The following is a 27,202-nucleotide window of genomic DNA, read 5'->3' as shown; positions in this document are numbered from 1 at the left end:
ATGCCTTACCTCATGGAAGTGCATGTCACCCCCTAACTGGCTCTGCATGCTTGGTTGGGTAGCTGCCAGCAAATCTGACTGTCTCCTCTTTGCATTCAGGATGTGGATGATCACTGGAGCATGGTGTTCCCTCAGCTATATGTGCCTGGCCAGCAAAACCTCTATTTTAACAAGGTGGTGTTTGTCAAGTGCATGTTGCAAGGGGTCTACAGTTCCCTCATCCTCTTCTTCATCCCCTATGGGGCCATGTACAATACAGTGAGGAGTGATGGGAAGGCCATTGCTGACTACCAGTCCTTTGCTCTGATGGCCCAGACCTGCTTACTGATCGTGGTGTCTGTACAGGTAAGGCATCCTGGGTAACATTTTTAGGAATTGGTTGTTGTTTCATGATGGCAGCATCTGGAGGGCCAGTTAGGGTACTGACAGCATTGTATTTCCTACTGCATCTTGCATTCTTGCAAAAAACAGTCTCTTGACACCAAGTTAGTCTCCTCAGTTCAACAGAACAGGAGATTTGTATGTTATGAAAGATCTGGGTGACAGGAAAGAAGAGTCTTTGCCTTGGGAAGTTTGCAGTCATAACAGACAAATCAGTTAAGGCAGGGAATAGAGAAGGACTTGTTCTAGTTTCATGGGAAGGGTTTGAAGCACAGGACTGTCTGTCTGCCATCAGGCAGTTATTTATAGGCTCTCCATTATGGAGATGTCTGTGCAGCCTGGCCCAGTGCATGATGTATGCATGACACAGCCTGAACTTGCTGGAAGAAATAGCTAAGACTTGGATGGTAGAAAAGTAAGATGGTACTATCAAGATGAGAGAGATTTCTTAAAAGAAAACCAATCAATCAAACCTCCCTAGAAAATAATTTCTGCTGTCTGAAGTCTTGCAGTCTTGTTCTCCTAACTTTCAATGCTACACCACAGCTTAGGGCTGGAGAAATAAGCATGGCTCTTTTGAACTTACTGTGTTCAGCTCTGGGGCCCCCAGCATAAGAGGGATGAGGGCCTGTTGGAGCAAGTATGGAGAAGGGCCATGAAGTTGATCAGAGAGCTGGAGCACCTCTGCTAAAGAGGGTGAGAGCATTGGGGTTGTTGAGCCTGGAGAAGAGGAGGCTCCAAGGAGATCTCCAAGGAGACCTCATTGCAGCTTTCCAGTACTTAAACAAGGGCTACAAGAAAGCTGTGGAGGAACTTTTGACAAGGGCATGTAGTGATAGAGCAAGAGTTACTGGCTTTGAAATGAGAGTGGGTTTAGATTAGATGCTATGAACAAATTCTTTACTGTGAGGGTGTTGAGGCACTGGCACAGGTTGCCCAAAGAAGTTGGGGATGTCCCATTCCTGGAAGTGTTCAAGGTCAGGTTGGATGGGGCTGTGAGCAGCCTGGTCTAGTGGAAGGTGTCCCTGCCTATGGCAGAAGAATTGGAACAGGATGATCTTTCAAGTCCCTTAATATCCTGTCTCCAGGACTGGCCCCTAGTGACTGCTTGAGAAGAGGGCAACAACAGGATAAATGTAGTGATCTTGCCTTGAATGGTTTTCCAGAATCTTGTGATTTGTGACTTGTTATTTCTTGAGACTTTGAATGAATAGCATTCTCAGGGGGAGGTGTACAAAGCAGAGGACAAGCTGTGTTCAGCACAGATCTGCTGAATAAGAAAGGCACTGACAATAGCTGTATTGCTCTGTTTTTTCAGATTGGCTTGGACACCTCTTACTGGACAGTTGTCAACCAGTTCTTCATCTGGGGCAGCCTTTCTGTTTATTTTGCTATCACCTTCACCATGTACAGTGATGGCATGTACCTGATCTTCACAGCCTCCTTTCCCTTCATTGGTAAGCCTTGGGACAAATCTGGATTGCACTCAGAATGAACACACTGCAGGGCTTAAAGTTTCCAATTATTTTAAAGTATATTTCAGAATATATTGGTTGCCTTTTCTGCAAGAAAAGCCAGGATATTTTTGAGGGTTGCTGGGATTTTGAATCCCATCCATCCAGGTGAATGTGTGCCACATTCACTTCCTTGGGTAAGAGTGGACATTTCCATGCAGTCATGAGAATGGTCCTTTAAATAAACCTACTGAGCAGGGTGGAATGCTTTCTGCTGCTCCTCTATATTTGGGTTCCAGGTGTCCAATTTTTACAGATATCTAGGAGCATCTTATTTGTAGATGTGTGATCTTTGTAACTAAGTTAACATTTTGGCATAGGAAGGCATAGAAGTACAACATCCAGTCAGACATGAGAAAAATGCCATGTGATTGTGGTAAGCCTTCTGACAGGTTAAATGGCAAATTCCCAACAACAAAACATACCAGTGGTGACCAGGTTTTTGTAGTTATTTTACATGACAGGTTTCTGAACACATGCAAAAAATGAAGGATAAAAAAATGAGTCCATTTCCTGAGACTTTGACCAGGAGGAACATGTAACTTCAGCAGAGTAATTCAGACATTTTTAATAGATCTGTGCATCCATAGCCAATATAGATACAACATTGTTATGAATCTCTACTTCTGAAATCCCAACACTTCTAATTTCAAGTCTCAGATTTTTGTATTAATAAGTGCCTTCATTTTTGACTGACTTTTTCAGTAAAAGCTTGTTTTGCCTATCTTCACTGCAACAGCAAGGGGCTTAGCAAACTTAGAAATATCTGAGATGCAGGTCAGTTGTTGCAACATATTTTTCAAACAGATGATCACATCCACTTTGAGATGGTTTTTAGAATCAAAAATGCTGAGTGAGAGAAGACAGAATGTCTGTTCAGTTTCCCGGGGCAGGTGGAGAGTTGGACTGGATGATCTTGAAGGTCTGTTCCCATCTTGAGGATTCTATGATGATTCTAACTCAATTGCCAGGGATATCTCATCTGCTGCTCTGCTATTACTACGTTGCTCAAAGTAGCCATAATGCTGAGGGCTACTCAGTAAGGTCCCAGTCTGAAACCATTTTTAAGGAAAGTGTTTCTAGTCTGGACTGAGACAACTTGTTTACTTAAATTTCAGGGGAGTTGTATTACAGCAGCATTTGGCCAACTGGAAAGAAAACATTCAGCAAATATACTGCCAACACCAGCATCATTAAGCCCTGTAATGAGGGTTTTGCAGACCGTTTGTTCTATCTTACATTCCCTCAGTTTTGGAAAAGCCAGAAGTGAGCACTTTGGTTTCAAAGAAGTTGTCAGTGACATGCCACCATATGGCAGTAGTGCTGCCATTACCCCCATTAAGCTATGGTGTCTGTGCAGATCTCCAGAGCAACACACACTCCTCTCGTAAAGGGCTGTGATTCCCATCACCTGCTGGGCAGAGCCAGTATTCCATATCCTTTAGGAAATGCTGCTGGGAAGCAAGAAAGGAGTATTCCTCCCTTTGCACTAGAGTTCTGGCAAAAGGTGGGAGTCGTGGGCTGCTCCTGAAGTTCTCCTGAATGTTTATATCAATCCTTTGCAGTGATTTGACTCTTCACAGAGAGAAAAGATTCACTCTGACACCCTTGTCCACCTGGGCTGTTGCTGCAGTCATGTCTGGACATTGCATTTTTCTTTGCTCATCTCACACAGTGACACTGGCTTTGCTGTCCTCTCCACAGCCTGTTGATTTCACTGTTGGAGGTGATGTCTGCCTTGTATTTTGGTCTGTTTGCCTGGTTGCTCTGAAATCACAGAGAGCAAAAGGGAATAGTGGTGGGAGGTGCTGCTTTTACTGTTTTAATCATGGAGTTTTTTCCAGGTACGGCTCGGAACACCCTCAGCCAACCAAACGTGTGGCTGGCTATCTTCCTTAGCATCACCCTCTGCGTGCTGCCGGTGGTTGGCTTTCGATTCCTGAAGGCTCAGTTAAAGCCAACTCCCAGTGACAAAGTAAGGAGATACCTTATTGAACCAGAAATCCTGCTTACCATGGCCTAGGCTCACCATGGAGCCACAGTGCATGTGCTTGGCATCACTTGGAGTGTGTGTCCCTGTCGGGTGCAAGTGCTGCCATCCGTCTGTCCCCTACTCCCTAGAGAACGAGGATTGAATTTGGGGTTTGGCACGGTTCAAACCATCTGCAGCTGGGACCAAGGCTGAGATTATTTACATGTGGATTAGACTGCTCTGAGGCAGGAAAGCTGCTCTATTTTTAGGATTTAAGCACTGTGGCTCAGTGGCAAAAGAGTGGTGTGTTCCTCGTGCCCTGACGCTGTGCAGTTTTAGCCGGGCAGACCTCAAGCCTTCACCCTCTACCCAGGAATATGTGTTTGCTGGGGATTTTTTTTTTTATTTCAGAATTTACTTTTTGTAGCCAATGGTTATATGCCCCTTCTGGAAGCAGCTTCCCTCCCATCCCCAGGAATATGAAGATGAGGGCACCAGGGCAAGGAGAGGCAGGGAGTGATGGAGTGGGCAGGGAGCACACAGGTCACTACAGCCAAGGGACCCCCTCAAGAACATCAGTGCACACAGAGCTCCCCGGGCTCTCTTTCAAACAGGAGCATTTGCTGAATGCTACTGCCACCTCGTGCTTCCTTCTTCTCCCTGCGCCGAGCTGCCTGGAATCTCTGTCAGAGACAGCCCCAAGGGAAAGCACTGCAGCTGATGCCCTCCCTGGTTATCCTCTGTGATGTCTGTGGAGCTCCACAGATTCTTCAGGACTGCAGGAGAACATGTTAGGGGAATTCTCAGCCCTTGCACAGAGGCTAGGTGGGTGCTAGAGAAGACAGCTGGGTAGGGAGGTCCTTGGGATGCAGTTTGAGGCAGTTCAGGGGTGTAAAAGTGGGCTGAGTTTACCCCAGCTGAGGAGAAGTCAAACACAGCTGTCACCCAGAATCCCAGTCTCACTGCTGAGGCTGAGCATCCCTCCCTCTCTAGCACAAAATTACTTTTCTGCCTCCTCTTGGAAGTGAATGGTCACAGGAGAGGAGTGGGTTTCCTGCTTTATGGAGTTCCCCAGCTGGCAGTAAACAGGCTGGATGTTCAGAGAGGCCAAGGACCTGCCACTGCCATTGTGCCAAGCAAGAAGCACAGGAGTCTGGCAGCTGGGGAGTTTTCTGTTGAGCCAGAGGCTCTCAATACCAGCCTCCTGCACTAGACAGCCCCGTTCTGGAAAGGTTCTTGTCAGCAGATGAACTCAGTGGCTACCTGGGAGCAGAAAGCCCCCTACCTGCAAATAAAGTGCAAGATTTATTTTCCACCTGCCAAGGAATACAGGGATCTCTCTATTATCCCTGTAAGTGTTCAAGGCCAGGTTGCATGGGGTATTGATCAACCTGATATATTGGCAGTGGGGTTGGAATGAGATGATCCTCAAAGTCCCTTCCAACCCAAGCCACTCTGTGATTCTATAATTCCATGACGATAATCATTATCATCATAAAAAGCTTTTACATATCAGAAACTCCTGTTAGTAATCTATTTTCTATATTAAATATACCAATTCTTAAATGTTTCTTTATTTGTTTTCTGGAATTTTGACTATTGTCAAGATGACTTTCACTTTTTGGGTGATTTGACTGAAAGTCCTTCAGTAATACCCCAACCATGGCATTGAAGAGCTCTGGGGAATACATGGAAATCATCCCCTCTCATGACTTACAGATGATGCTCCCATTAACACCTTTTAGAGTAGAATAGAAGATGCCCTTTCCTCATTTTTGTCTTTGGATCCCTGCTTTTGTTTGCCTTTCTCTGCTCCTCTTCCACTGTGCTTGTGAATAATGATGCACATTCCACCTTTTCTGCCTTATTTTCTGATTTCCAGGTGCTGCTGAAGATCAAAGAAGCCAAAAAGCGGCCCCCTCCACCCTCACCCAAGCGACGCCTGCGCCGGACCAGCACCCGCCGCTCTGGCTACGCCTTCTCTCACCAGCATGGCTTCGGAGCACTCATCATGTCTGGGAGAAACATGCGGCCAAAATCACCTTTTGCCACAACAGGAACATTTTCACCAAATAGTGACAAATATAAACACAAAGGATTGTAACCAAAAAAAAAAAAAAAAAAAAGGGGGGGGAAAAAAAACCAGATACCCCCTTATCCCCCTTAAAAATTAACAACGCAAACCAAAGTAAAGGGCAAACCAAAGTCAGGAGAGGAGGCTGTGCTCCCTGCAGGGCACCGAGCCAGTGGCTGCCCAGAGCTCTGCCCTCTGGGCTGCCAAATCAAGGACTTGGGGCTTTCCTGTCACCCATGTGCACCCTCTGGTTCCAGTTTCTTTTCCAAAGACATGTGCTGCTGCTGGGGAAGATGGGCACAGTGAGCACGGAGTTGTATGGTATCCCCGAGGGGCTCCCTGGCGCAAGAGAGAACGTGCTGTGGGAGGCATCTCTGCTCCCTGAGATTGTTCATAACGCTATTTTTTTTTTTCCCTCTAACTACATACCTCAGAGCAAAGAGAATTCCAGTCTGAGGAAAAGGTTGAATTGGCAATGTCTTTCTCAGCCATGTGCCTTCATTTTTCTTCATGAATCCACTCTGGACCATATTACTGGGGTGACAGTATTGACCCCAGGTGTGCCTTAGGTCCAGCCACACAATCCACAAATCCACAATCTTTGTAACGTGTGATTTTGTAGCCTTTTGACTGTAATCTATTTTCTCAAGAGATGGCCAGTATCCAAATACCACCCTCTTCCCACATCTCCCATCAGGAAGTGCTGCAAGCTCAGAAAAACCCTTAATTGGTCAAGAGACCAGGAGCTGACACTCATCAGCCTGCCCTGTTTTATCTGCATTGCAAATCTGCTCCTGTAAAGGATTATTGTCCTGAGAGCCCTCTCAAGTTTTTTAACTGGGCACCAGCCATTTCATTTAGACTTAAAATAAAAGAGCAGAAGGCACTCAGACTTCCTTATGGATCCAGCCATGAAATCTGGCCCCTGAGAAGCCTGTGCTGTGGTTAGGGCTCACCTGAGCTGCCAGAACGAGGCATCTGGCCCCCCTTAACAGACTGAGGTGCATGCACGTCTGGCTTGATGGTGACCACACCAGCAGTTTGGAAGCCAGAAAAGCTATTTCATAGCCAGCAGCTGAAATAGCCTTTACTCTGCTGGTGCTGGGGCTCAGTGTAAGGGACAAAGCATGACCTGGTGGCTCCCCCACCCTCCCAATGATCAGAGTGCTCACGATTCAGAGGAACTTAGTGAGGCCTGAGGAGTCTCTGCAGTGTTTCAGGGCTGCAGTGTTTCTCTGTGCTGGCTCAAATTTTACTTGGGAACAGGTTATCTGTCAAACATGGGTGGTAGAGAGCTGAAAATCCAACCAATCTGCCAGCAGATGGACCTCAAATGCACAGATGCAGCCAAAGACATGGTGATCTTGAGGGACTGGGATTTGCTCTCTGTTTTGTTACACCAACTCCATAATCAGTGGGGTTACTGGGTGGAAGGCCAGTGTGGCAGTGTGAGAGTCTGTCCTGCCAGCACTGCTGAGCTGTCTAAATGCAGCTTTTTTTTGTGCAGAGGACTAAGCCCTGGCTGTTGTAGGGGGTTTTTTTGTTTGTTTTTGGTATTTGTTGAGGTTGGGGTTTTTTTCAGCTCCATTATACAAATTTGGACTCCTTCCTTCTTTTGAATTGGATTTTTTTGTGCAGTAACCGCCCGATATTTATGAGACTCTGCTGTGAGTCTCTGAGCTGTCAGTGGAGGCAGTGTATGATGGCAACAGGCCAGCCATGTCCCCATTTCATGGAACACCCTGCTGCCTCTGGTCCCAGTTTCAGCAGTTACTGTGTGAGATTGTTTAAGCTGTAATAGAAGATTGCATCTCCCTGTGTTTAACTCAGCGCAGGAAAGAAAAAAATAAAAGAACCAAATCAGTCTGTTGCACCTGCTGCATGGGGAGGCTTGTTGCAAACTGTGGTATTAAATTTCAGCATGGCCGGTGCAAAACTGGAGCTGGGACTGGATCCAGACTAAAGTGTTCAGGACCTGCTTGATAGGGAAGGAGCAAATTATCTGGTGATCTCCCTTGCAAGGAGACGCCTAAGTGAAGTGAGAGCCTGCACTCTGGCTGAGGAAACCGCTGTGATAGTTGGTGCTTGTCACCTCCCCCTGCTTTACCATTCACTTCGCAGAGACAATCGTGGCTTTCTGATGAGGATTCTGTCTTTCACAGTCAGCCTCCCTGGGGTTAGAGGAAAAAGGAGAATTTGTGCAGATAAGTAGACATCCCCATGATACCCAGACTGGTCTGTGGACTGAAAGTCCTGTCAAAGCTGTTCCTGGTGTCTGATGCAGCAGAGTATGTTGGCAGAGCAGCAGAGGCAGGTCTTGTGCTGACGGAGCAAGGAAACTCTGACACTGTGCCTCTCTTCTCATATGGTTTACGTGCAAAGTACTCACCTTCTGGCTAAAAGGGGATTTGAAAATGTTGGCTACAACATGCAGGGGATAATAAAGCTGTTGGTGAGCTTGCACCAGATACAATTCTTTCAGTGGTTTGACACAATCAGCATTTGAAACACATCAGCTGGCAGTGATGTCTGTCTTGCATCACTCCTGATTTTGTAAAATAATTGGTTTTTTACAATAAAAAGAGAATGTTGGGATGATAGATTTCTTGGAGCTCCATTAATTGATGTAAGGAGTTAATAACCAGAAGTGCACGGGGGGATGGTATGTGGGACAACGGATCTGAGACGGCAACGCTTCTCATCCGGTATCCTGATGCGGGAAGCACACAAATTCTCAAAATTTTCCATCCTGGCTGGGATGTTTTAAGAGGAAACTTAGAGGAAACGTCAGACATCCTTAGGCGGAGGACCCGGTGGGGGCGGGCAACGTCGAGAGCCCGCCCCGTGGAGCGGCTGTAAACAGCGGAGCGGTGCGGGCGATCGGTAAGGGACGGTGGCAGGCACGGCGCGGGGCTTGTGCGGGGAGGAGCGGGGGCGCTGCTTCCCGTGCGCGCTGCTTCCCGTGCGCGCTGCTTCCCGTGCGCGCTGCTTCCCGTGTGCGCGGTGCTCTGCTTGGCTCCCCCGGGGAGGTCAAACCGTGTGTCATCGTCTGTGCGGTGTCTGAAAATTATAATTTAGTCTTTTATGAAGCTCTCGTATTTCATAGTTATGTCAAAAATTAACCCTTGAAATAGATTTTGGATTTTGTTTTCACCTCCTCCCTTTTTTCCTCCTAATTATTCCATAATATAAATATTCACAGTTTGAACATTGTTTTGCTGTTGTGCCTGTACTTGCCACCCTGCTGGGCTGCAGTGGGGGGGTCGAGAATGATAATGCTCTGATGGTGGTGAGGCACTGGAACAGGTGGCTCAGAGAAGCTGTGGATGCCCCATCCCTGGGAGTGCTCAAGGCCAGGCTGGATGGGGCTCTGAACAACCTGGTTTAGTGCAGGGTGTCTGTACCCATGGCAGGGGTGGGGAACAAGATAATCTTTAAGCTCCCTTCCAAGGCAAACCATTCTATGGTTCTTTGATAACCAGTGATTACAGGATTCTATTTCTTACGCTGCAGCAGAGGAGAGCTTAGAACATCTTCTCTGTCCCCTGAATCCACAGGGTGACACTGAGCAACCTCTGTTCCTAATAACCGTGGAGCAGCAGGTGCGTTTGGGCAGAGGCGCCTCAAGGGTGTTCTCCATTGCTAACTGCACCACCTGCATTCCTTCCTGGCTGCCTGGTAGCGCTCACTGTGCTGAGTATCCAGTTGGAGAGCCCAGGGCAAGCATGTAGTGCTCCTCTGCCCTCCCATTTCCTAAGAGCTGCTCAGGAGTAAGGACTTCCAGGCTACAGGTCAGTGGGAGAGAGTTGTGTGAATGGACACAGGCGGAGTCTGTTGTATGAACGGAGACATCTCAGTAATGACCCATGCTAACTACCAGCTGGAACAAAAACAGGAGCATAAGGGACCTCTTGGATATCTGTGGGCATGACAACTCTATCCTCTAACTCCATCAGACCACTGATAAAATTCATCCTAAATCCAGGCGTTCCAGCTGGAAAGCTTCCTGTCCTAAGGGTTGATTTTTCTCTCTCTCTAATTTTCAACCTAAATGTGTTCACTGCATTTATTCTCTTGTTGTCGTGCCAGCATTATACTTTTGCTTCAGCAGTTTTGTTTGTCTCCTGTGATATATTTAGACAGCAATCCTATCCGCTCTCTGCCTGCATTTGGCTAGGCTAAACAAGCCAAGCTCTTAAGTTTCTTCTTGTTTGATAGGTTTTCTGTTTCCCTCAGGCCCTTTCTGCACCTGTTCGTTTGAGTTTATCGTTTTTAAATGTGGATGACCAGAATTTTTTTTGTATGGTGCTTCTTTTATCAGTGCCTATACAGTAGCTCTGGTATTTCACTGCGTCACCTGGGCTGTGTTTGCTTTTCTTACAGCCTCATCATCTCTGTGATCTTTAACACAGTTTTAGTGATTATTTTTCCTAATTCTATTACGAATATGCACAGTTGTTATCTAAATTGGGTTAGCTACATAAATACTTCTCATGCCTGACAACATGGGGAGGAGCTGAAGTCATCACAGCGCAAGTCTGCGCATGCTGATGCTTTAAACTGGTGCCTTGTCCTCAGGGGCAAGCTTTTTCCATGAGGGCTGGCAAGGACATTTTGCTACATCTGCTGATGTGTTGGCTGATGTAAATATGGAGTGAGGGAGCTGCCATTTCTCCAGCAATAAGTGTGGGGCTGAGTTCCCAGTCGCAGCTCCCAGACAGCTCTGTTCCTGTGATAAAGGTCTGTGTTGCTGCAGGGCTGGATGTGATGAAGGGCTCAGAAGAAGGGCACAGAGCCCTGCAGCCTGGGCTTGACCTCTAAGTGCTTTTGGCCATATCTGCAGCACAGCTACTCTTCAGTTTTTCCAAACCTAGTCTTCTGCTGCCCTACTTCTTGTAATTCATTTAGAAGTAGAGTGTTTTTTCTCTTCCTGGCACTGTAGAGAAGCCACCTCTCTCCCATCACTCCCAGCATGAAGGGAAGTAGTTTCCATACCCCTGTCTCTTTCCCCAGCCTGCCTCTCCTCTCCAGCTGGGTGGAGCTGACTGTACTGAGCTGTCAGCTCCTGCTTTTCCACACAACGCTGAGCCCTCTGCCAGACTCTTCAGCTATAAATGGATCTCGACTTTTCCAACCCCCACTCTCAACACCAAGAGATGTTGTGGGATATCGGAGCTGGGCCAGGCTTCCTCTGAATTAGGAAAACATATGACCCAACCACTCGCTTTTTGTAGGTTCTCTGTAAGCATCGTGCCTGGCTTTGGGGGAGCTGAGTGTGCCCTGGTGAGGGCTGTGCTGCTGAATTCCGTGGGTGCACTGCGAGAGCAACTGTTCCCAGACCTGAGTGTGAGGCTGGGCCAGACCTGCAGGTGCTGTCCCCAGCCCCACACGTCACCCCACAAACACAGCACTGTCTGATCTGAGTGCTGTGTCTCCAGGGAAGGCCAATGTTTTTGTTACTGGCTACATCCTGCCTCCATCTAAATCAGGCACTTCATAAAAGAAGCCTGGCTTTTAGACATAATGAGCAATCCTGTTTGCTTCCCTTAACTTTGGGATTTATGGCAGGGATCCTGAGGTCTTTTAAGCTTTATTGTATTATGGCTCCTCTGAGAGGCAGGGAGCATCAATACCTCCTCGTTCACCAGGGAGCTGGGGCCTGAGGTATGCACACCAAGGTGACTCAGGGAGTCAGTAGCTGCCCTGGATTTTAAACTGAAGTCTTTTGTGTCATCAAGTGCTACCCTTCATCAGCCCTGTGGGCATCCAGGCCATTCATTCCATGTAGGGTACAGGTCTGTATTTAGAAAACTAATTTGTACTCTCATGTTGAAAAATTGCAGTCTGAAAGTCTCCTAGTTAGTGTGCTTTGTAGAAGCTGCTGGGCAAGGTTCCAGTCTGGTGACCTTTTGCTGGAAGCAGTGCATTTGCATCCTTTTGACTTAGACAGCAACACCTAGAGCAGCTGCTTCAGAGGCTTCCTTACCTCCTGGCAGTTGTCCCTCAGAAACCTTCAGGCTGTGGATAAGGGATCATAGAATATTCAGAAGGTGCAAGCCGGGTTTATGGCTGTGCAGAATTCTGTCTGCAGTTCTGCTTCTGGTTCAGTTTTTGCTGTGGCAGCTGATGCTGTCTGACACATTTTCTTGCACAGGACGCCTGGTATCCTGCATTTTCCCTATTCAGTGGCTTGGTTGTGTTGTCTTTTGGATGGATCAGTGAATCTGTTGATGGGGCAGTGTTCGATGGACAATGTGCATGAATAATCTGTTCCTTTTTTTTTATGTAAGCTGGAGAATGTCATACCCCAGACCATGATATTACATAAGGCTTATGGTTCACTAAAACCTCATTTCTGTCTCCCTTCTGGGATTGTGAACAGTATTTTGTACAGATGAGGGATAGACTAAGTGTTCCTTCACCCTTTTCCACTCCACCCCTGGGCTTTGAGCTCTGGGAGTATATGAAATGAAGATACTGTGTGTAGTTGTAGCTGCCTGATACTCTTTTCGGTGGTAACCTCTGCTGCAGCTGGGCCAGGCATCAGATCCTGCTGGTTTGCTGGCTCAGCTTGGAGTGCTTCAGGTTAAACTTGGCTGTGAGGAGTCAGGTGAAACTTGGCTGTGAGATCTTCTGCTTGTAGTATCCCTTCCAGATGTTCAGGGAGGCTGACTATCCCCACTTATTTTTGGCTTTATGTAATCTGCCTTCCACTGAACACTTATTTCCCTGTTCTTCACCAAAGCCCTGGACTCATAGCAGGGTGTTTTCTGAGCTGAGGTTTGCCAGCTCTAGGTCTCTGTTCTTCTGAGTCTGGAGCATGAAGCCTGGTTGAGGTTTTGCTACTGATACCTGCTGCTCACCTGAAGTCCACAGTTTCTCTGTTCTCATTCTGGTGTGTGTTTGCCTGGAATGCTTTCCACAATTCACATCTCTTGTGCCTGGGGTGAGTGTTTGGTGAGCATATTTGTAGTCCTTAAGCACTGGTGTGGACTCTGTACTTCCATCTGAGTCCTCATCTGAGCCATGGATGGGACTGTGTCTCAGCCACCCAACACTGCAGGCTCTTTGAGAGATCTTTGGCAGAGTGATGATGGTGCTGAATCATATTTTCAATTAAAGCTTTATTTTCTTAACAGAAGAATGGCCAGGAAATGTAGAATGGTTTGGGTTGGAAGAGACCTAAAAGATTATGTAGCATTCCTGGCCACTGTGCATGGAGCACTTCATGTCAAATGCTGTGCTTTGCAGGGCATCAGAACTCTGGTGCCTGCAGTGCTTGGTCCACAGGTTTGGAAGACATAGTGAAGACTATAATTTTGCAGTGATTCTAAGCTAGCCAGGGTGGTTGGTTTGAAAACTTCTTGAGGAATTACAGAAGCATCTTGCAGAACTATTAGCATGATAAAACAGCAAATGGGTGACCATGCTGATAAATGCCACGTGTAATGGTGATTTGTGAACAGTTTCTCACTGTTCAAACAAGCAAGCCATTTGGAGTCACTGTGGGTTGTTACCTGAGCACATCAGTTAAATGTTCAGCTGTAGCCAAAGAAGGCAGATGTCACACTGGAAGCAAAAACTGATGGTATATATTCTTGTATACTAGATGTACATGTTGTGCCTGCATCTTGGGTACCACATACCAGCTGGTCACCCTCTTTCAAAAAGAGTAACACAGACCTGGAAATAATAGAGAAAAGTGGAATGGGGATGATTAAGGGACTGGGATACCTTCTGTAGGAAGAGAGATTAAACAAGCAAAAGTAGATGATACTGGGAAAGAGCAAAGGTCTATAATATAGTGTTCAGCAGGGAGAAGTTGAGTAAGGAATGAGCTTAATACACTTTATTATTTCTCACAGCGCAGAGGAAGCGCATCCAGCAAAATAATTTATTAGACAGGATGTTAAGGAAGTCCTTTTTCAACACAGTTGATTTGTAGAACATGTTGCTACGAGATGGCATGAAGACTGAAAATACACACAGATTCCAAAAGGAACCAGACACCTCAATGGCCAAGATGTGTTTCAGTGTCTCTGAAACGTGATGGTCAGTGTGTGACCTCCACACACTGACTTGATTGTTGCAGGCTGGAAGAATGTGTCCTAAGGGGAGATCATTCCATGATCGCACTCGGTGAAATCACTCTGTGATCTTTATGTGCCAGTGCTGCATTGTCAGGGGTGGGGCACTAGACCAGAACAATTCTTGGTGTAACCCACTGGTGGTTCTGGTTACCAGAGCATGCTGGAACAGTGGGGTGAAAATGAACTGATTTGGTTTTGAGCACTTCTGCTCTCATGACACTCCTGTGGGATTGTCATGAGAGCAGACTCACACACAACTCACGACAGATTTTCTTATCACTTTTACTAGCAAATCTGGACAGACTTTCAGGGGAAGGGGACTGGTGCAGGCATGGCCCATCAGCTGGCTCGGTGTGCCCAGCACTGCTGTGGTTGTTGCAGGGTGTGCCAGCCCAGTGACCACTGGCCTGCCAGGCAGGTGACATGCTTGGCATTAGCTGTCCGGTCCTATCTTTGTTTCCTCTTGGCTTATGATTAATATATGGTTTATGTCCTGATGGAACAAAGTCTGGATTCTTAGTGCCTCTTATTCACGTAGCTGTGGGTGGTGTTGTTATCCATCCAAATGTCTTGTCGTACGGAAAGGGGAAAGAACATGCTATTGCGCATTCTATTGTGAATTCCTTTATCCTTTCCAAGACCTATGTTGCAATTTCCTTCACAGTCTAAATAGCAAAATGTCTCCAGTCTCCCTACACAGAGAACTGTGAAAGTTTGGAACTGAAAAGCCTTGAAAAGTCTATTTGCTGATAATGAAGTACTCATTTTAGGAGCCTCAACAGAAGCCACTGTTACTTACTGCTCACCCTGTTGAAAACTTACCAAATCAATATTTCTGGGGCTTTGGTTTGGGTTTGTTTGTTGTTTTTTTGTTTTTTGGTTTTTGGGGTTTTTTTGTGGAAGCTGGCTGAGGCTGTAGCAAAAGCAAAATGCAGTAATGGGCATACTGTTTTTGTCTGCCATTCAGCTTGCTGCGAGGGGATTCTTCACTGGTTAAGCCTGATCATCATATCACAGTGAGATTTTGGGAACACTGAATTCAGAATCCAGTCATCATTTTACTTCTGCCTCATTCCTTGAACTCACCAACATTAGAATGTTTGTGCCTCTTCCAGTGGGATGGATAAAGGGTTTTAAAGCCCAGTTCCCTGCTCCCTATAGAGAAGAAAAAAAGTCTCCTGGCCGCCTCAAGCTGTTTTTAAACGAGACAAATGCCCATGGTGCCTGTCTGCCAGAGCCCCCCAGCCCCTGCACCAAGTCCCTTTTTAGCACACTTCTCCATGCAGCTATATCTGGCTCCAGTTCCTTGCTCTGGGAACGTGACCTCATCGTTGTTTTGGTATTTCCAGTGATTCAGCCTGGTCCGGGGCAGGGAGGAGTCATTCCTGGTGCAGGCTGACAGGGTGTTTGTGCGTTTCTGGAATTCCAGAGCAGTGCAGCCTCAGCCCTTCCGCTGCTTTGACAGCTCGGCTGAGGCTGGGCTGGTGCACAGCATTCCTGCCTGGCAGATGGCCTGGGTGCAGCTGGTAGAGGGACTGATGCTCCTGCTTTTGGGGTAATGGGGATCCCTGTCTTTGCAGGGTACCTGCTGTGGTGAGGGTGAAGAAAGCTGTGAGCAGTAGCTTCTATGTTGAGGGAAGCCACAAGGGATCTCTGCTTTATGGGTGGGAAGAGAGTCCCACAGAATGCTCATTCCTGTTTACAGGCTGCCAGCATCCCATGAGGAAATTAACTTTGCAACATCCACAGCAGTTTGGTAAGTGTTACGGTCCTTGTTTTCCAGAGGGGGGAAACCGGGGCACCAGGCAGGGAAATGATCTGCTTGAGGTTTTACACCACTGAGCTGGAGCTCCCCCACATCCTTACAGACCACACTTGCTTGAGAACTACAGGAACGCCTTGTTCTTCATTGCCGGTTTCACCCAGAGGTCACTGGTGTGAGCTATATGCCTGCCTGGCATGGGGCTTATAGGCAGTGCCTGCTGTGCTATGAAACGTCCTGAAACAGCTCCTTCCCAGCCTCTCCCTAAGGTCTTCCAAGGCTTGTTTAATGGGCAGTGGTTGACACCAGCAAACCTCTCCTCTGCTGCTGGTTCTAGTTGAAGGCACAGTGGAGGCAAAGCCCCTGAACTCTTTGACACCTTGCTTCTTAACTGTGAGATGAGCTCAGCTGGTTAGAGCATGGTGCTAGCAGTTGTGGGTTTGATCCCTGAATGGGTCATTCAGTTAAGGGCTGGGCTTGATGATCCTTGTGGGTCCCTTCCAACTCAGAATACTCTGTGATTCTGTGCCAACGTAATCCCTATCGCCCATGTTCCATATTTGGTGTAAATACAGCTGCAGTACAGCATGTAAATTACCCTGAGATGGCGGGAGAGAAGAATCCTGGCAGGAGGTACCAAACACATTGAACTAGGGAGAGAGGGTAAGTCTCAAAGATGCAGAAAACTGGAGCCTGGGGAGAGGGCCTGAGCAATAGGAATGAGTCCAAGCAGGTGAATGGAGCAATGCTCCAATCAGCCTTTCTCCCTGGAGCAATGGGCTGCTGTGGCACTCTGCACCAGAGAAGGTGTGGGGCTAGGGCCGTCCCGGCTGGCGTGAAGTTGGATGGGTTTGCATTACTGCTAGCACGTACTGCATACGGAGCTTAGGAGCTGATGGAGAATGTGGAACTGGGGGGTCTCCCCTTGCTAGTGGTCACTTCACCCCATGGCTTCTCCTGGCAGGCAGCTGCCCTCCCACCCCGCTGTGGGAGCAGGCAGGCAGTGGACCCATCCCGCACAGCCCTGCCACGCTTCCCTGCTTTCTGTGCCTGCTGTAAATGGCTCTCTGTAACACGAGCTGCATTTCTGCCATAGCCCTCTCCTGTGCGCATCTGTATTTACACTGGGGCTTTCATTAGCAGTCTGGCCCTCGCTCCTCTCCCCTGCCCACATGCTCTCCGAGTGAGACTCTGGCACCACTGTGCCTGACGAGGGGCAGGTGGCTGGCAGCAGGAGGAATTCCTCAGCCAGCTCCTGCCTGGAAGAAGTGCCTTCTCATCTTGCCTGTTGCCCGCCATCCTGCATCAACAGGGGAGCAGCCGGCGGAGACGCCCCGCAGCACGGCTCGCTGATCCCTGAGCCGGCACGGGGACAAGCTGGTTTTGCTTTGGATTATCGCTGGCTCTGCATGCTGTGCTCCTCCTGCGGCTCTCATGCCAGTGCCGCTGCACTCGGCTTCCAGCTGCGGTGAGCTGAGCCCACGTCCTGGGGAGGTTCTATCTGGCAAGGTAGGAGCTGATCCCTTCTGTTTATTCTGCTAAATGTAATGTGACCAGTTCTGCCCATGCCTTTACAGCATGCGTCAATTAGTGGGTTTATTTTGCATTGCTCTGTAGCTCTGCTCGACAGCCAGTATGCTGCTCAGGCTGTAGCCTCTCTTGCAGGGAAAGAGGATGTATATATACCCTTTTTTTTTAACCTACATACTGGAAAAATCAAACTTTGGATCCTTTTCTGCTTCAAGATGGAGTCTTCTCTTTTCCGTCTTGTCAGTTTTCATGCAGCAATCCTGTGCATGTTCTTTAGGTCATGTCACCTGCTTCTTCAGGAGATGTGAGAGTAGAGAGCAGTCTGATGTGTCTTGGGAGGAAGGGGGAGGGAGGAGAAACTCACTGAAGACAAAAATCAAGTAAGTTCAATAGGCTCGGAAATGGCTTTAGAGAAGTTATTTTTAACCCAGAAAATCAGACAGGGGAAGAGCCTCCTTTCCTTGGATAGTCTAGGTTTGCTTTTGATTTTTTTTTTTTTTTCCTGTAGTCTTTTAGGGCCCACTTCTGATACGGAAAAGCCTGAGGCTGCTACTGTCCCTAGGGATAAAGGACAGTCAGTCTTGTCAGTCTGGTGCCTCCTTTCCAGTGAACCTTGCTGACGTTAGGTGCTTTGCCTGCCCTCACCTCTGCACACCTTTGCTGCTGCCACATCGAGAAAAGAGGTGATGACCAAGAAACCCGACCCCTGCTGGATTTCTCTGCAGCAGCCAAGGAGCGATAAAATAGGAAGGCATCTGCATTTTCTGTGTTTAGGCACAACTGTTCCCTTTTTAGTCCACAGCAGCTGGGATGTGCACTGAGCCATCCATCTTCCCCGAGCCTAATGTACCTGGGCTTCCCTCCCATATGGACAAGAGTCTGTCTCCTCAGCAGGACAGACAGGGATACCAGGGCTTCTGCAGGTGATGGCTCACTTCTGAGGACTGGCCCAAACAGCAAACCATGTCTTAGGGCCCCGCTATACCCCTGTGAGGAGGAGAAAGGGGTGCTCTAGCTTTCCCCAGCATATCCTGCGGTGCTGCCAGTGGGTGTATAAATAGTGCCCACAGTGTACTATTTTGGTGAGAAGCTCTTCCCAGGATTCATCCAAAGAGTTATGTGAGCAAGTGTGAAAAATAACACCAAGCCCTGCCCAAGTGCTGGCGTCATTTCAGCCAAAGCATTGGGAATCTTCCATGGAGAGCAGCCTTGGACCCTTGGTGGGGGGCAGCAGGAGGGGGCCCAGCACAGCTTCCCGTATTTTCCTCCTCTTGCTGTCCTGCTGACTACAGAGGACTGTGGCCCTCAGCTTCAGCAGATGTGCTGGTCACCAAGAAGGTGTGAGACTTCCACTTTTTTATTAGGTTGTTTGCCACTGGGCTTTCCCTATATGTTCTGGGTATTATTGCTGGGTCTAATGAGAGGTACAGGAAATTTAATCTAGCTTTAATCTAGCCTGCTGCCAGGTCCCTGGTGGTGGCCAGAGCTCGCTGCCTCATTAGAAACTCTTGGGCTGTAGAATGGCGTATGGAGTCGTTCTAGTTCTGGGTTAGGTTTATCCTGCAGACTGGTAGCTGGAGATTAGTTTAACTGTGGAAAGGATATTAAATCTGTGTGTTGCATTATGGCTTAGCTCTGGACATTCTTGCCATCCGTATAAACACGAACGTTATCCCAAAATTCTGCCTTTTTTATGGTGTAATTTGTGTCTATAATGGGGATCTGGACTACACAGCAGAGATGTCTGGGGAGCCATGCTCCTTGAGCTGTGCAGCCAGTGCAGGATGCGCCATCCCACTGTGAAGCTGGAGCTGTGGTTTGTTTCCCTCAGGCTGGGTTTTGCTTGTTGTTGGTCAGGTTCTATGCTGGTTATGCAATTCAGCTACTCTCATGCTGCAGCAGCATCATGCTGTGTGTTGAAAAACATGAGACCTCTGGAAGGCAGCAGACCTCAGTGAGTCCTGCTGCCCAGTGTGTGAAGCCCAGAGCTCACAAAAATGCTTCTTGAGGGGCTCATGCTCAAAGAAACTCTATCTGAAGAAAGAGCTAATCCTTCCTGCAGATGGGTGATGTGGCTCCACTCTGGCCTGGTCTCATATGGAATGTAGAAGCCCCTGTGGGAGTAGAGCACCCATTGCTTAATTACATAGCTTAATACATGAAGCCTCACACACAGGAGAAGAGAAAGAGGTAAGATGTCCTCTGGGCGCAATGCAGGGGAACTGGGGCTCACCTGTTTGCTCTGAGTTGACAGCAGCAGTATCATGGACGGAGAAACATCTCTTTCAGATGCTGGAATTCAGGATCCGCCTTTATAGCTCCTTTGCCCCCATGTTTGCATTCCCAGATACATCAGTTCCAGTTTCTGGCTTTGGAAGGGCTGGGTGGTTATGGCTGGACTTGATGATCTTAGAGATCTTTTCCAATCTAAATGATTCTGTGATTCTGTAGTCTTTGAGCACTTTCAGAAGGGCTGCATTTATTTTAAGCTGAAAGGGAAGGTTGCTGTGAAAGCTGCAGGCATGTGAAAATTGCTAAAAAGGTCACAAGTGCTGTTGGACACTCTATGCTTCACCTCCTCTGATACGGGATTACTAATTCTGGCAGATGTTCCCAGGGATGGAGAGCAGGTCCTGTTAGAACATCATGACCAAGCGTTTTCTCTGTCTGTTGCACTGAGAATGAGTGGGAGAGCAGAGCAGATGCTTGTCGCTGTTGCGCGCAGGGATGGCGAAAAATGACATCGATTCAGGTTAGAGAGGTATGGTCAAAGCTGACCCCTTTAATGCCAAAAACCCATCTTTGCATGGATCGCAAAAGAGAAATTACATGACTGGCCCATTGGTCAACCACCTACCAAGGTGATAGGCCAAGAGGTATAACCACCCATTTCAAAGTATTATTCTCAGTAAAACCAAAACATTCCACGATGTTCTCACAACAGCCCTGCAGGTGCAAATGTTTACCAGACAGCAAACGGGCAGACAGCTAGCTTGTGTGAGAACGGAGACTTTCACATGAGACAGAAGTGGAGAATTTTTTCTCTGCTAGCCTCCTCAGCATCTATAGATGCCTGGCTTCTGGCTTGGACTGATGTATCTCCAGTGCTCCATCCTTCTCCCTCTCTCACCTCTTAGCTGGTCTTCTCTTTTCCATGCTGTGTGTGGAGAGGCACAGGCAGGGTGTGTGCACGGGATGGAGTGCTTTCTTAAGCATGTATTGAAAGCACCGACTTCAGAATTGTCCGGACATGGAAGTACGTCATGGAGATGAAAAGCATGTTTCTGTTTCTCCAGAAGCATGCTCTGGGCAATCAGTTCTTCATCAGGGGCTTCCTGCTCCTCAGTTATTCTGTTCCTTCCTCCTCCTCTCCCATGTCCAGCCAACAAAGAGCTCTCTGAATCACCATTGTGGCTGCTTATTAGGCCTCAGATGAGGCTCTGTGTATCATATATTACAGAGCTCCTGAGGGCTCTTTTAGGGCCCTTTGCACCCTGGCATGCTCTTGTTCCTCTGACTGGAATGTGTCTGGAGTATGTGGGGATGTGTTGTTTGTTGTCCTTGAGCCCGTCTTTGCTGGACATTTCTTGATAGTTTTCTCATAGTTCTTCTATCTAGAATATGCCTTCTAGACTATTCTCTGATAGTCAGTGCGGTGCCAGAGCCACACACCAGGGATTCCAGGAGTTCCTGAAGTGCCGAGATTTCTCCATGGGGACCTTGTAGAGTGGTCTGCCCCACCTCTTTCATCTGCCTCACAGGAGGCTGAGCCCTATTTCAGTCTGCCCAGCACAATCCAAGCTTGGCACGTTTGTCAGCCATCTCCTGTGACCTGCTTTGCCTTTGTGGCCTGCCTCACCATTGCTGCCTGGGCTTTGCCTCTGCCAGCTTTTATTTTCTATTTTAAAAAAGAGGACAGGATTTCCTCCCACACACAGATCCCCTTTATCCCTATAGCATTTCCTTCACTGGGGGTCTTTCTCCAACCTGAGCAAATTTGTTGCCCTCAGCCTACAAATTTCCCATTTCTGGCTCTTTGTGCCTCTCTGCATATGGGGTGGCTGCCTGTTGCTTGAACGTGACTTTTGGAGGAGGTAGACCTTGCGCAACTTGCCCAGCAGCTGGGAGCTGCAAGTTAAGACTCTTTGTGTTAATTAAATGTACACCGATAAGCACATACAGCCACAAGGTTGCTTAATCATGGGCTGACCTGACATGGAGACCTTGAATACAGCTGACTGATGATCCATGACAGCTTGCTCTGGTAGATGGGAAGATGTTAATAATAACCAGAGAGAAATTTAGAAGGGTTCTCAGCTGTGACCAAGGATCGTCTCCAACAAGACCGAATTCTTGAGGAAAAGGTCTCTTCACTGTGGTGCATGAAAGGAGGATGAATCCACTGGCTGAAAGCTCACACTAAGCATATTCTTGTTAGGGAAAAAATACACCTGGAGTATATTTTTAACAGCCAGGTGGATTAGCAGCCAGATCAGCTGGCACAGGATGCTTTTCCACTCTCAGCTGCACCTGTATATTTGCTATGTCTTTTCAGGAGCATGTTTGTATTTCCCCAGGTATTCTGCCTCAGAGAATAAATTGCTCTCATCTTTTAATCCCGCATCAGAGGCTTCCTGCTTCTCTGAGTCAAACAGAAGTCACACAACAATAAAACCTCCAAAAGCCATGTAATAATCACGTTTCCCTGAGCTGGCACAGTGGACTTGGGCTATGCCATTCTGTGGGTTTCTTTATTTAATCTCTGGAAGCTCCCACTGATAGGGACATTACCTGCTGCACCCTTCATTTTAGCAATCCAATCCGTTGCTTCTGTTGATATTTCCTGATGCCATGAGTTGACCAAGATTGTAACATGGGCATTTGTTTGGCAGCAAAGTTGAAAAAATAAATTGTTTCCCATTTTTAACAGTAAGGGCCTCTGAAGATTAACAGGGGTGCATGCCTCTAAATAAGTAAAGCAAAGAGCTTCTGAGATATACAAGACCATAGAAAATTTTAAGAAAACCAATTTACCTCCCGACTTTTATGCTTTTTTGGTTGAATAGGGAATGGTTAGTTTTAACTGTTATACCTGATGTCTAACCTCAATTCTCCTGTCTGGCCCTCAGGGATCCTCTTCTTGTTGTTGAGGATGTGAAGAACAGCTCGTCCACTTGCTCTTGGCAGCAGCCTTTTATACATTTTGGAACTACTGTAATGTACCCCCTGGTTTTCCCCCCAAGACCTAACCTGCTTGCTTTGCAGTTTACTCCTTTCTGTCCTTTTTTCCGTGTTGTCTTCAAGCTCTCACCAGTTTGTCCATTTAGGGTATGTCCATGAGCCATGTGCCAGTGTGGGCAGAGGGGAAGGATGACTCCAAGTCTTGCACATGCAAGACATGCCTATTCATACAGCCCTACCCATTGTTTGCCTGCTTCAAAGAAAAATGCCACTATTGCTCAAGCTTTGCCTGTGATCTGCAGTAACCACAGATCCCTTCTGAATGAGCAGGTCATGCACAATGATTAAGGGTGGGGATGTGCAGTCTGTGCTGTGTCAGGTGTTACGGTAATGACTGTCATTTATGTCAATTTGCTGTTTGTGTATAGACCTTATCCCTTCAGCTAACAGTACTGTAGACACCAGAGGTGAAGAGTAAAAGAGAGCCAGCACGTTAATGCACAAGTGGTGGGCAGGGTCTCAAGAAGTTCTCAGTGGTCCTGTTCCCTCTCCCCTTTGTAGCTTTTCTAGGTGCCTGCTGGGATGTGGGTGCTCAGGAGTCCAGGCAGTCTCCCATGTAGCCCTGGAGCTCTGTGCCTGCCAATACTGTGCTGTTACGTTGCTGCTGGTAGGTGGGGGTGGAGTGAATCTTCAAGTCTCTTTTATCTTTTAGTAACAGAGAGCTTTGCAGCTGCCAAGACATTGCTCTATTTGCCACTAAAACATAGCCAGCTGGGGCAGGTAACACTGCAGAGCAGCACTGTGTGTCCAGCTGGGCGGTAACTGGAGCAACTTAGAGGGAAAATCAGTATAAACAATCATAACTGATATCATGTGTCTCTAATAAATCAGACAGTGGTTATGTACTCGCTAGGCTTTGTTGCAAAGTGGAGTGGGAATGTTTGAGAGCTGGAAGGTCTGCTGGGAACTTGCTGTTCTTTGTGGCGAGCTCCCAGATCTCTCTGTTTGACTCTTGCTTTTGCTCAGAAAAGGGATGGCAGGAAAGGACTTTGGCACGTGCAGAGTGATGTTAATGCGGGTTTTCTATGTGAATCATAGGATCACAGAATGGTTTGGGTTGGAAGGGACCTTAAAAAGATCATTTAGTTCCAACCTCCCTGCCCTGGGCAGGGAAATCCGGAACAGTTTTCATACTTACTGTTGCCTTGGAAAACTGAAATGTTTATGACTCAGTCCTTGAGCAAGAGGGCAGAAGGGTTTTTTTCCATTCTTGGATGTGGCCTCTTGTGCTTCCAACAGTGATGTTTTTCTTCTCCTCTGCTTGCCCTTTCCCTGCATCATCCCTTCCATTGCAGTCCCTGTGAGCTGAGCCTCGTGTGCAGTGCAGTCACCCTCACTTTGAATCAGCCTGGCTATGCCCCCAGAGTGGGAAGGGAATGTCACTTTGGTGCACATCATGGGAACCATAAGCAGTCACTGTCCTCGAGCAGTGTGTGCTGTGCACACAGTGAACCATTTCAGGGCTGCAGATTCAGTTGAGCCCTGCAGCTTTTCATCTGCTTAGTTGGAAGTACATAATTTTTATTTGAGGTCAGAATGCAGCAGTGCTGTGGCTGCCAAGTTCACCAGCTCCAATGTATTATGTTATGTGGCAACTTAAGGCTTTGCTTATGGCAGTGGGGAACTATTAAGTTACTGTGAAACTAGTTATTTAGGTAAATGGTACTTTAGTGGCAGCATTGATCCTGCTTTGAAAACTAATTTTAATAGGAGTGAAGCCAGTAACACCTTAATATCCACTGTTACCATGGCTGCTCTGAGTGGTTATTTGCCAGATTAAAAGGCTTTTTTTTTTTTTTTAGTAATACCCTTTTTGCTTCTTTTGCCAAGGCTTTGACTGATGAGAGTTTATATTCCCAGTTAGTGTAGCATCAATATCTGAGTGAGTGCTTGAAGAAACAGCTTTGCCCTTAGAGCTGAGCTCCTACTTAAAACATCCTGAAACCTCAGCCTAGATCAGTTACGTTCAGGCTTTGCTTTAATTCAACATTTTCTATGCAGCTTTATGAGCCTGGTTTACCAGATTGAACCTGAGCCTTCAGACATGATTCAGGAGCTGCTCTGCTGTTTGTTTTCTCATTTCCCTCTGCCTAGAAACATTCAGCTATTTTTTTGTGCTCTTGCATGGGCAGTGCTAGTAGAAGATGGGCACTAAGAATTGGGTTGTAGGGTCATTTCTCCCTTTCCCACAGAATTCCAAGTGACTCACATCTCCCTGTTACCCCAGTCTCCTTTGGGGTACAAACATACTGGAATCCTGGGCTGGAAAGGACTGGAGACAGACAGCTGGTTGTGGGCAGGGTTTGGTTCTCCCATAGATGTCTCAGTAGTGTGGAGGTATGTGAAACTGAGCCCAGCCCTGTGGGGAGCCGTGCCAGCACGAGCCCTATCTGGTAGTTGTGACTTTTTATGGAGCTTGTGAGGGCCCCTGTTCTTGGGCAGTGAAGCATCAATTGCCAGCACTAGGAGGGATTTGACCTCAGTACTGGAAGTTGGGAATTCAGATGGTGTTTGGGATGGAGGAACCACCTTGCCCAGTATGATTTTTCTAGAAGTGGTTGCAGGTGGTCAGCAAAGTGGGGGAGCAGAACACACAACTATCTTATCTTGTTGGGTTTTTTTTTTCCAGGAGATTGGCTAGTATTTTGTTTGCTTATTAACCTGTAATGAATCTCCCAAGTGCTTGTCCTGCCTCCCTTTTAATCCATGTGTAATTCTTCCATCCATAGTACCCTTTGAGAACTAAGAGGCAGTAAGCAGACTAGAGGAAGATAACAGGAATTTTGAAAGAGGAACTACTGCTCTGAAGGGAAGTTGTTAGTGGAGATAATCCTCAAAATGGAAGCTATTCAATACATGAAATAATGCTCTGTGCACTAAAAAGTAAGACTTCAATAGTGATATTTCCTTAGGACACAAAGCTAAGGAAGCATCATTGCAGGCCATTCAGTGTTATTCAACAGGAAGAGCTGGGATTATTCCTTAAGGAACAATACAAATGGGAACTGGATAGTTCAAAATTGCATTGTTGTGTGCCTGAGAAATCAGCAAAATGTTCAACTCCATCTGGGAGCTCACTGGGGGAAAGTGACAGTGATGGGGAGAAAACTCAGGGTCTCAGAGTGGTGTACAAGATAACTGTGAGCATCTAACGTGATGTAGCCATGGAAAAGATATGTCATCCAATGTGACATGTTGGACAAAGCATTTCTAGCAGAGATTCGGAAATCTGAGCATATTAAGGCACAGGAGACCTTGCCTGGAAGACTGTGTACATTTCCAGTCACTCTCTGAAGGCTGTGTGCAAACTGGGTCGGGTCAAGAGAAGGAATATGGGTATGATCAAAGAAATGGAAAGCCTACCTAATGTGAAGTGATTAGAGAACTCAGATGATACAACTTTAAACACAGGCTGGATAAATGCTGACGTTAAAGCTCATTTTTGGAACATGAGTGAATAGGGGTGAGCTGTGCATGGATAAAGATAAGCTGGAAATTCAGAGAATGTTCTTAAACATCAGAGGACTGAACTTGGGGAATTAATTCTGTTAGAAGACAGTTAGCAGCAACAAGAAATGTCCAACTTTTTTTAAAAAACAGCAACAACTTTCTCTTTTGAAGCCATTTCCTCATTTGGAGGTGTACCTCCTGCCTTGGGTTGCTACCACTGAAGAAATCAGTCCTGCTGTTGTGGTCAGTGGACAGGGCTCACACAGAGCCATCATGGTGGGCTGGTGAACTCTGATGTTGAGAATGTGTCTTTGACTGGCAAATCCCCACAGACTCCTGTGCCTCTGTCCTCAGTTCCCCTTGGAAAGCAGGCTCGGTGTGGATCGGTTAGTGATCCCCCAGGGAAACGTGAGGGCTAAGGGCAGGCATTTCCACTGTGCTAACATATGTTTTTATCAGTCTGCTTGGATTTTTGACCCCTCGTTCAAAAGCTCGTGTATCTCTTCCCACAGAGCAGAAAAGATGTCGAGCGCATGTCATTAACGATCAGCCCGTATTGATCTCCGTGTGTCAGAGAGATGCTGTTTGACCTTGAAACACAGGACTTGAAGGACTGGGGGAATTATTTTAGTTTTCCTTTAGGAGGATTTTTATAAAGTTTCATCACCTGCTTTCCTGTTGGCTCCTGTATTCTGTTTCCCCCTTGCTCCAGTTGAGCGGACCCATGCTCTTAGTTCATCTCTGACCAACATCCCTCTCTCTGGCATTTCCCAAACAGCCTGGGTGGGGTTGGTGCTGGGTGGGAGTTGTCATGGGATTCAGATTTCTGCCACAAACAATGGGTAAACAAGGTGGGAAGGCACTGAGCTGCTTTCACCTTCTTCCTGAGTGGTCCAGCACATGGGAAAGAGTGAAGATGTCCCTGTGGCCATGCTACAAATGTGGCCAGAATGGGTATCCTAGGCATGTTCCTGCTGTTGTACCTGTGGACAGCAAGGCACAGGTTTTCTGCTGTGATGGAGATCTTGCTGTTGCTTGTACCACTTTCTGTTTGAGAAGCATGGACACATTGAAGGTATTGAGGGCTTGGTCAAAATGCCCACCCTTTAGGAGGAGGTGGCAGACAACTCCCTTTGCTGGGGTACAGCTGTGAGCTGGAGGCAGCAGGTGGGGCTGCCTGGCAGTTTT

At 47.2% G+C, this 27,202-nt stretch overlaps 2 protein-coding genes across 13 annotated transcripts in view; both read left to right on the top strand.

The window, feature by feature from the left end:
- The window catches only part of LOC116438255 (phospholipid-transporting ATPase ID-like), an 82,163-nt gene extending 76,164 nt beyond the window's left edge, over positions 1–5,999 (top strand). For all 6 annotated transcript variants that reach the window (XM_032097077.1, XM_032097081.1, XM_032097078.1 and 3 more), the window contains 4 exons: positions 100–345; positions 1,700–1,838; positions 3,740–3,870; positions 5,750–5,999. In XM_032097077.1, coding sequence (XP_031952968.1) covers positions 100–345; positions 1,700–1,838; positions 3,740–3,870; positions 5,750–5,971 — 738 coding nt within the window. In that variant the 3' untranslated portion in view covers positions 5,972–5,999. The remainder of the gene's footprint in view (positions 1–99; positions 346–1,699; positions 1,839–3,739; positions 3,871–5,749) is intronic.
- A 2,639-nt stretch (positions 6,000–8,638) lies between these two features.
- The window catches only part of RUSC2 (RUN and SH3 domain containing 2), a 59,722-nt gene continuing 41,158 nt past the window's right edge, over positions 8,639–27,202 (top strand). For 2 of the 7 annotated variants that reach the window (XM_032097074.1, XM_032097065.1), the window contains exon 1: positions 15,473–15,787. The gene's annotated coding sequence lies outside the window, so the exon portion shown is untranslated. Of the gene's footprint in view, positions 8,825–15,472; positions 15,788–16,387; positions 16,457–16,811; positions 17,303–27,202 lie in introns of those variants that run through there. The other 5 variants (XM_032097070.1, XM_032097073.1, XM_032097066.1 and 2 more) reach the window with 5 other exon arrangements.

Source organism: Corvus moneduloides, chromosome Z (genome assembly GCF_009650955.1).
Source record: "Corvus moneduloides isolate bCorMon1 chromosome Z, bCorMon1.pri, whole genome shotgun sequence".
In the NCBI taxonomy this organism is placed as follows: Eukaryota; Metazoa; Chordata; class Aves; order Passeriformes; family Corvidae; genus Corvus; species Corvus moneduloides.
The sequence above is the reverse complement of the archived record's forward strand: the minus strand, read 5'-3'. Positions and strand labels throughout refer to the sequence as shown.